This window comes from Cornus florida, unplaced genomic scaffold (assembly GCF_030987335.1).
Source record: "Cornus florida cultivar Cherokee Brave unplaced genomic scaffold, ASM3098733v1 CherokeeBrave_3.0.0_Hap2_Chr08, whole genome shotgun sequence".
In the NCBI taxonomy this organism is placed as follows: domain Eukaryota; kingdom Viridiplantae; phylum Streptophyta; class Magnoliopsida; order Cornales; family Cornaceae; genus Cornus; species Cornus florida.
The window spans coordinates 910,083-918,469 of NW_026775578.1; the positions used below are offsets into that span (position 1 = coordinate 910,083).

An 8,387-nucleotide genomic window follows, 5' to 3' on the forward strand; every position below is an offset into this window, starting at 1 on the left:
CATAAAAATCTGTATGTTTGTGTAATCAATCACCAGTTATTCATTCCATGTCTTTTCATAAAAATCACCAGTTATTCATTCCATGTTAAACTTCAACCGTCTCAAAGCATTTTAAGCCTGTTTATTTCAGTTATATGGAAACATCAACGTCAAAAGGGAATGTGTTTTGAATAATTATATAAAAACATTCATCTGTAAAGTTTCCAACTTAGTATTTAGAGAACAATTTTTTAAAATATCTCCGAATCATTTACTGTTTTATTATTAGAAATTCGAGAACAAAAGATGCCCCTTACTTCTTTCTTTTTTATTCTCCCAAGCTAATGATCATACCATTTGGACTAATGCCCATTGGTGGAAAGCTTATAAGCTCAAGCACCTTGGAACTTAAGATGCAGAATCAACCCTAACCCCCCACACACAAATGTTATACAATAAAGGCCAATGCTTTGCCACTACACCATCAAAATTTTATAATATCATGCAAAACCAACACACAAGTTAGATTCAGGCTGTTCTACAAACAAAGAACACAGTTGCAGCATAACTTTAAAGATCCACAAACCAATTATCCCATAACAAATAAAAGAGGACAGCCAATATATAGAAAATGACTAGATTACTTGACCTTCAAAGAACACAAATTTAAGCTAAATAGCGCTCCCACACTTAGAAATTACAAGGCACCAGAACAGACACATAAGAAGCTCAACAGATAGACAAGACACATAATAACCATAAACAAAACAAAGACAGAGACCAGACAGATACAGAAACAAACTTAAAACATATAAAACCATAACAGAAGAGTCTCACAATGATGACTTCTCCAACTACTGATGGGAGTGTTCAATACTGAAACATGTTAGCAGATGCTGTGATAGGCTGTATCGAACAAGGGAATTGCCACGGTTCCATCAAAATGTCCGGGAGTTGAGGAATGTCCATTGCAAACCCGCTAACCTCCTCTGCGATCTCCAGCACCGAATTCAATGAGCTCAGCCTATCAGTTAATTCGGCAAGTCGAGCTCTGAGAACATTGTTCTCAGATTCAACCCCAACGTACATTTGGGAGGCAGCATCGATCTTCTGAGAAACATGATTGTTCTCCTTCTGCAACTGGCTCATTTGGCCAATCAGATCATCCAAATGCTGTTGCTTCCTCATCCGAGACCTCCTAGCTGATTCTCGGTTCGATATCATCCTCTTCCTCTTCTTCTCGTCCACCTTACCATTTCGCGGATCCACATCCGAACCAGAACCAGAACTTGCCTGACGTTGCATTGAAGCCATTTTTTTCTGATTTCTTTTTCCCAGAAAACTATCCAATCCAACCTTGATTTATAAGTGAATAATGTAGATTTGAGTTGGTGTGTTTACAAGGGACGTCAATAATTAGGGTTTTGAATTACAAATTTGAGAAACAGGTGAAAAAAATTGAGGACTTGAAACCAAAAACAATGATCAATCGACAAGGTTAATTCATGAAAAGACGTAGAACCAGTAAAGAAACACAACGGAGAAGGAGTGGAGAATGCGAATCCGACGAATGAGGATAGCGTACGTCATATGTGGGGTTCCCACAGACCAGAATCTAAAACCATGAGTCCAACCCTAAATTTCCAATCCGAGAAATGGAATCGAACAAAATTTAATTATGTGATAACAAAATTGAGAAAGGATCCGATTTGAAATTGAAATTAGAGTATGATAGACAAGAAACGAACCGATCGGCGACCAAGATGGATCCGAACAAAATAACTCAATGGATCGACAACGGATTCAGGGAAAATCAATCGAGATAATTCAATATCGATCTGATAAGAAAACAACAAAAAAGATCATTCAAATTGACGCATCAAGAAAACAAATCCCAAATGGCATAAATCGAAATGGATAGAGACGAAAAGAAAATGAAAGAGACGCGGACTTACCAGGAGGCGATACGACCAATTGTTGGGTAAAAGAAGGTTGGCGAAACACCACAAATTCGGCTTTTATAGCCGGAAAAACGCGTTTTATTGAATTTTTTAATTCATTTTTTTAATAATATTTGTTAGGTTAGTTGCGCTTACGAGTTTGTGTGAGTTGTGTGACTAAGTGCGTCGGTGGAATTACAGGTGTGCAGCGTGAAAGACAGCGAAGCTTTAAAGCCAGTTGGCATATTTTGACCCTTCACTAAGTAAGAAAATCTTATTTAAAAAACAGAGGGCTGCTAGCTGGAGTCATTCGACTTCGATTGTAGAAGGACCGTCCCCTTTTTATTGGTTGAAAACCTATCATAAAAAGTGTAATTAATGCATTTTTTTTTTTTTTGTATTTCCGTTAAACTTTAAAATTTAACATTTTATGAACTTTAAAACTTAACATTTTAAGATTAAATTTACCTATACAATTTAACATTTTAAGATTAAATTTACCGTTACAACTTAACATTTTGTCTCTTACCATACGTAATCTTCTTTCTTTCATTTATTAGATATACATTACCTTCATTCTATCTTTATATTTTTTTAATAGTTCTTAACTGTTTTTATATATATATATATATGCACTCAATATTATGTGAAAAAAATAAATAAATAAATACTAATGTGAATAGATTATTTCCTTTCCTTTTTCTTTTTTTCAATTCTTTTCCTTTTATTCGATATATATATACACACACACATACGTATGAACATATATACGTATGAATTATAAAACCATTCTTATTTTTCTTTTACACATTAACTAAAACTCAAATTTTATAATTTTAATTTAATTAAAACTTAATCTCATAATATTACTTCAATTAAAACTTAATAATGATGAAAACTAAAGATTCCATCCTTGTGACTTTGTAAGCATGCACATATATATAATCATATATATATATATATAGACAATTGTACAAAAAGATAAATAATGAAAGTTATATACATGTATGTATATATACAAATGGGGAAAAAAATAAAGATATAGAATTTTAAAGACTAATTTAGTCCTACAATGTTAAGTTTTAAAGTTCAATTAAATAATTATACCTTTTATGATTGATTTTTCAACCATTCTATAGTCGCATGGCTATATCGGTAATAAAAAAATAATTATAAATAAATCAAATATTTGGATGTACTTGCCTAGGCTGGGTCCTGCTTAGGAAGTTCCTGGTGCCAACAAAATATATATATATATTTGGATGTATTTGCCTCATAATACAATTATTATTAATTTTTTTTAGTCCGGCAATTGTTAGTAGTTAGTTGGGGAAAGCCAGAATCCAACCAAATGATTAATAGGGTGGGGTACACTTTAGACTGATCCAAGTGATTATTTGACGGGTTATTACATAAATTATCCTTATTGTAATATATATATATATATATATATATATTTTTTAATTGAACAAATTTATCCCCAACCTTAAATACTTTTGTTGTCTGGCAATAGAGGATAAGATGAAGACAATGAGGGAAGTGCAAACAAGATGTGTGTATGTGTGTATACATGTAAATGTAAATCTATAGAAATTATAATTATGGATATAATATACTTAGTTTTGTGTAGAAATTATAATAATGGATATGATATACTTAGTTTTGTGCTTAGCATGTTTTTTGATTATGGTGAAAAGCTGTAAAAAAAAAAAATTTGAAAAAAAAAAAAGAGATTAATAAAGAAATTCTAAATTTAAGATATAAGGTTATTAAAGAATTTCTAATTTTTTAAATGGTAAGTTGCAAACAAAAAAGGAAAAAAAAGAACAAAAAAGAGAAAGGAGAATGAATCAATAATTTTGTTATCTAGAATTTATTTTTAGAATATTTTATAAACAAGTAAATATTTTTTTTTTTGACCAAATTGCCCTCAAATGGTCACTTATTAGTAATTAAGTTTTAAAATTGGTCAACTATCCATTATTTCTTGACTCTAAGGTCACTTTTGTTTACTTTTGGTCACCAACATCTAATTTTCCCAATAAGAAAATTCTTAGTCTAGAAAAAGTCCAATTCTTAGACCCAATCCGATCAATGAAAAAATTTAATCCAATTCGTAAAATAACACATCAGATTGGATTCAATTTTCATCCATTCATAAAAATCGAATTGGGTTAAATTTAGCCTAATCCGATCCATGGTCACCCTTATGTAATATTCCGTCAATGTTTTTTTTAAATCTTTTGCCTCAAAATAATCTTATGGATTTTAAAATTTTTAAACCTTGAACTTTCAAATTTAAAGATTGTCAATTTGTCACTGTTAAGGGTAAATGCAAAAAACTCTTGTTATATACTAAAATGTACAAATATATGTTAAAAATATATATATTATACATTTTTTAAATCGAGCAAATAAGAGCATTATGGAAATACCTAAAATACACTTAAGATAAAATAAAAATAAAAGATACTAATTTCATAAAACATTGATTATTAAAAGTATTTTGGAATTATTTAAAAAAAATATTGTCAAATTTGACGATTAATGAGAAATTTGCGCATATTTTCAAATATTTGGGATTTATGTGCATGTACTAAATTGTAGGGGTATTTTTATAATTTTTACATAAATAGATTGGATTAAAATGTCTATTCCAACTTACATTTGTGTGGTGTGAAATTTAAAGTGGGAATAACTATTTCTTTGGAATACAGATTTATTTCATTTAATGAAAATCCATTCCACAATAAAACTTATGAAATGGTCATTCCCAATTAACTTTGTTAAAAAATTCGAGTTCAAAAAAAAAAAAAAAAAAAAAAAAAAAAAAAAAGAAACACCCCAAATCCAAAAACCACCACCGTCATTACCTTCCACAACCACCAATGTCATAGTTGTTGCCACCACCCACCTCCGCTGCTTTCCACCACCGTCACCATTATTGCCACCACTGTTGTCACCTTCCACCTACACCATTACTGTCGTCACCACCACAACTACCTCTATTATCTTTCACCACTGCCTTCAAGTCAGCTATGGAACAACTCCCTAAAAAAAATATATACTACATTCGTAATATGATAGAAATTTATTATATTTTTTTTCCCAAATTTGTTGCCTTAACAAATGTTATAACCTGGTTGAAATATTTGTTATAAGTGGTGGGAGGTGTTGGGTTGGGGTGGTGGTGATGAGCCCAGTGATTTGTTGAGAATGGCTATGATGGGTGCATATGCACAACTACTTTTATGGGTTATTTGGGGGTATTTTTGTCATAAAAAAGTTAAAATATCCTTTTTGTAAATCAACAGTAAATCAAAGGTTAACATAGTTATTTTGGATTTTAAAAATATTTTGATATATTTGAAAAGTGACATTTGGGTACAAGGAAAATACGAATCAATTATTCAAAATACGAGTATACATAAGTTAAAGCTAAAATATTCATTTGTGTGAGATTTGACTTAAACTAAGAAGGTGTCAGTGTAATTTACCATTTATTTAATAAAAGCAAAAGGAGCGTCCAGAAATTTAGAGGACAAATAACAACTCTTTTTTTTTTTTTTTTGCTAAGATAAATACAAATGGATATGCTAGTAATTTAATTGTTACTTACTATTTATTTTCTCTCCTTTTAATCTTTTGGTCCTTTACAAAGAAGAATACTATGATTTCATTTTTTAGTTAATTTCATTGACACCTTCTCAGGCCAAATATCACATTAAAATAACTTTCGAAAATTACTATCACTCACATCACAAATGTTTGGTCCGTTTTAGCTCATACCCCAAATGTCACTTTTCAATAGTACAAGAGCCATTTTTGTATGTAAAAGGACAGTGCTACCCTTTTAACTTTATGTTGATTTAAAAAAAGAAAAAGAAAAAGAAAAAAAGATTGAAATGATATGAATACCCTTTAACTATCATTGTATAAATTTAAAATTATTCTTTATATATATATATATATATATTTATATTTCTCATCATATACGGACTAATTCCACCACCACCACCACCAATTTTCGTAACCCAATTCCTATAATTAAAGATGCTAACCTGTTCCTCCTCTTTCTCCTCTTCTTCTATAATCAAAATAAAAGCAATAGAACTAGAATGCATCATTTCCATATTCGTTGGTGCAGTTGCCAATGACTATAACATAATTAGAATCCAAATAAAAGCAAGAAACCAAATAAATCAATTTTTATTTGATTATTTTTCTTTCAATATTTGAGTAATTAGTTAACAGGAGTAATTGTTTTAAGTGAATTGGCTTTCTTGGTAGATTTGAGCGTCAAAATAAAAAAATATATAGATACACATATATACATATAATTATATATATACAATACACACAGACATAAAAACTACAAATTTGGTCTGTATGATTCTTGTGGGCGTGGGTTACGCCACGTCAGCAAGTCAGCAATAGTGATCCTGACCAAACATTAGGAACAAAATACCAAGTAAATATTTTCAAACACTTGGTCGATAAACATGAAAAGACTAGCCAGACTCAAACAAGCGGTCCATTGATAGGCTTAGAGTCTAGATGTACCAAGTCACAAACTGTCCTTTTTGATCGATAGGTCAAAAACTTGGATCTGACCAAATTATAAATTCTCCATTGACAAGTCAGAATCTCAATTCGATCAAGTCACAAACTATCGATCGACCGGCCTATGACCTCGATCCGACTAAGTTACAAATTGTCCAACGACGGTCCTAGAACCTCAATCTGACCAAGCCACAAACAGTCCTAGAACCTCAATCTGTCCAAACCACAAACAGTCAATCGATCGATCCACAATTTGCCGATCGATGAACCTAAACCATCGGTCCAAGTACCTAAACGAAGACTAATGGTAAGACTTTTCAAAGCCATTTGGGAGCATTGAAGGGATTTCAGAATGGAGGATGGAGGATTAGCTTTAAGTCCTGTGAATAACAGACCCAATTTAGGAAAAAGCAAAAAGACAATCTGGAGTAAACATAGAGGCCTCCCAACCACCCTCTATCCAAGTTACAAGAGAAATGAGCCGCATAAAGAAATGGGCCCTGACTCGACCTTATTCACAGTCGGTGGATAAAATATTTGAATGACCTTGGGCTATAAATAGAGAGGGCTGAAAGGAGGTAAGGGACACAAAAATACCAGGCTCTGTCAACTGCAAGCAACATATTGGTCTGATCTACCATCGCTCTCAACCCTAATTTGGGCTGGCTCTCTCTCCCTCATTCTCTACTCTTCTGTTTTCCTTATATTGTTCCTAGTGATATTATCGATATATTTACATTGATAGGTTGACTCAAAGACAGATACAAACAATTCTCTCCCAAACATAAAGGACTTGTGGGATCATAAAGGACTTTTGTATGGTTCTCTCCCAAAAAAAATTTCTTATTATTTTTTCTTGTACCTTTTGTGTGTGCGTGTGTGTATATTGGAATTCATATTCTCATTTCAAAATGTTCAAATCAATTTTATGATGAAAAGTTTGGATTGAAGATTTTATTGGTATAGATTGTATAGTATTGTTGCGGCTGCGACTGCGACTGGAATGAATATTTAAATTATAAAAAAAAAAGAAAAAAAGAAAAAAAGAAAAAGAAAAAGGGAGTTCAACAATGGAAGTTATGTTCCATCACTGCACTTCTAGACCTCCAATGACAATGCCCTTCAAACAAGAGAAATATTTTGAATTTTCCTCGTGATTTTCAACACCAAAGAAACAAAAAATAAATAAATAAATAGAAATCCAGAAGCAGATTCAAAACATAAAGAGGAGAAGATGGGATCAGGGTTTGTTTTTGATGGAGGTAGTTGAAAAGTTGAGTTGGTTGGAAATTTGAGTTTTGGGTGTCGACGATAGTGTAAGTGTATAAAGTGAGAAAGAGTACTTGGGAAAGAAAGAGATAAAATAAGGGTACTTTAGTTATTTCAATTTTTTTTTTTTTTTATATTTTTAAATAAAAAAATATTAAAAAATTTAGGGTTAAAATTGTTTTTTCACCCATATTTACCGGTATCAAGAAAAAGTAAAATTAAATCTAAATGGTAATAATAATTAATCCTTCATTTTTTTATTCAAATTATTATTCCTTTTTCTTGCCAAAACTCCCGTATTCTCTTACATGGTATAAATGAAAAGACAAAAAAAAACAAAAAAACAAAACAAAAAATGGAAAGAAAAAAAGAAAAGATAAAAAGAACAGAAAAACATGATACTTTTTTTTTTCCCTCACAAACATAAAACAAAAATCTCTCCAAAATTAGATATATATCTAAAACTTCTCCTCAAACGTCATATTTTATAAAATTACTTTCAACCCCTACTTTTTTTGTAAAAGACAAATACATTTTGTAGAACTTTAATATGATGAATAAATTATAAAATAAAAATTCTTTAATAAAAATTTTAAAATGATAAATATTTGGTTTATACATAATATAGATAAATAT

General features: G+C 30.8%; 1 protein-coding gene across 1 annotated transcript; it reads right to left on the reverse strand.

Annotated features, from left to right (window-relative positions):
* Nucleotides 1-576: 576 nt before the first annotated feature.
* On the reverse strand, nt 577-2,017 carry LOC132268769 (bZIP transcription factor 53). Its single transcript, XM_059769604.1, has 2 exons — nt 1,935-2,017; nt 577-1,817 (listed from the first exon to the last, which is right to left on the reverse strand). The coding sequence occupies exon 2, from the start codon at nt 1,291-1,293 to the stop codon at nt 850-852; it is 444 nt and encodes a 147-aa protein (XP_059625587.1). The 5' UTR covers nt 1,294-1,817; nt 1,935-2,017; the 3' UTR covers nt 577-849.
* Nucleotides 2,018-8,387: the final 6,370 nt, after the last annotated feature.

Bases quoted from the DNA above. Each gene is read 5' to 3' on its own strand.
- LOC132268769 (XM_059769604.1), bottom strand. From the start codon at position 1,293: ATGGCTTCAATGCAACGTCAGGCAAGTTCTGGTTCTGGTTCGGATGTG.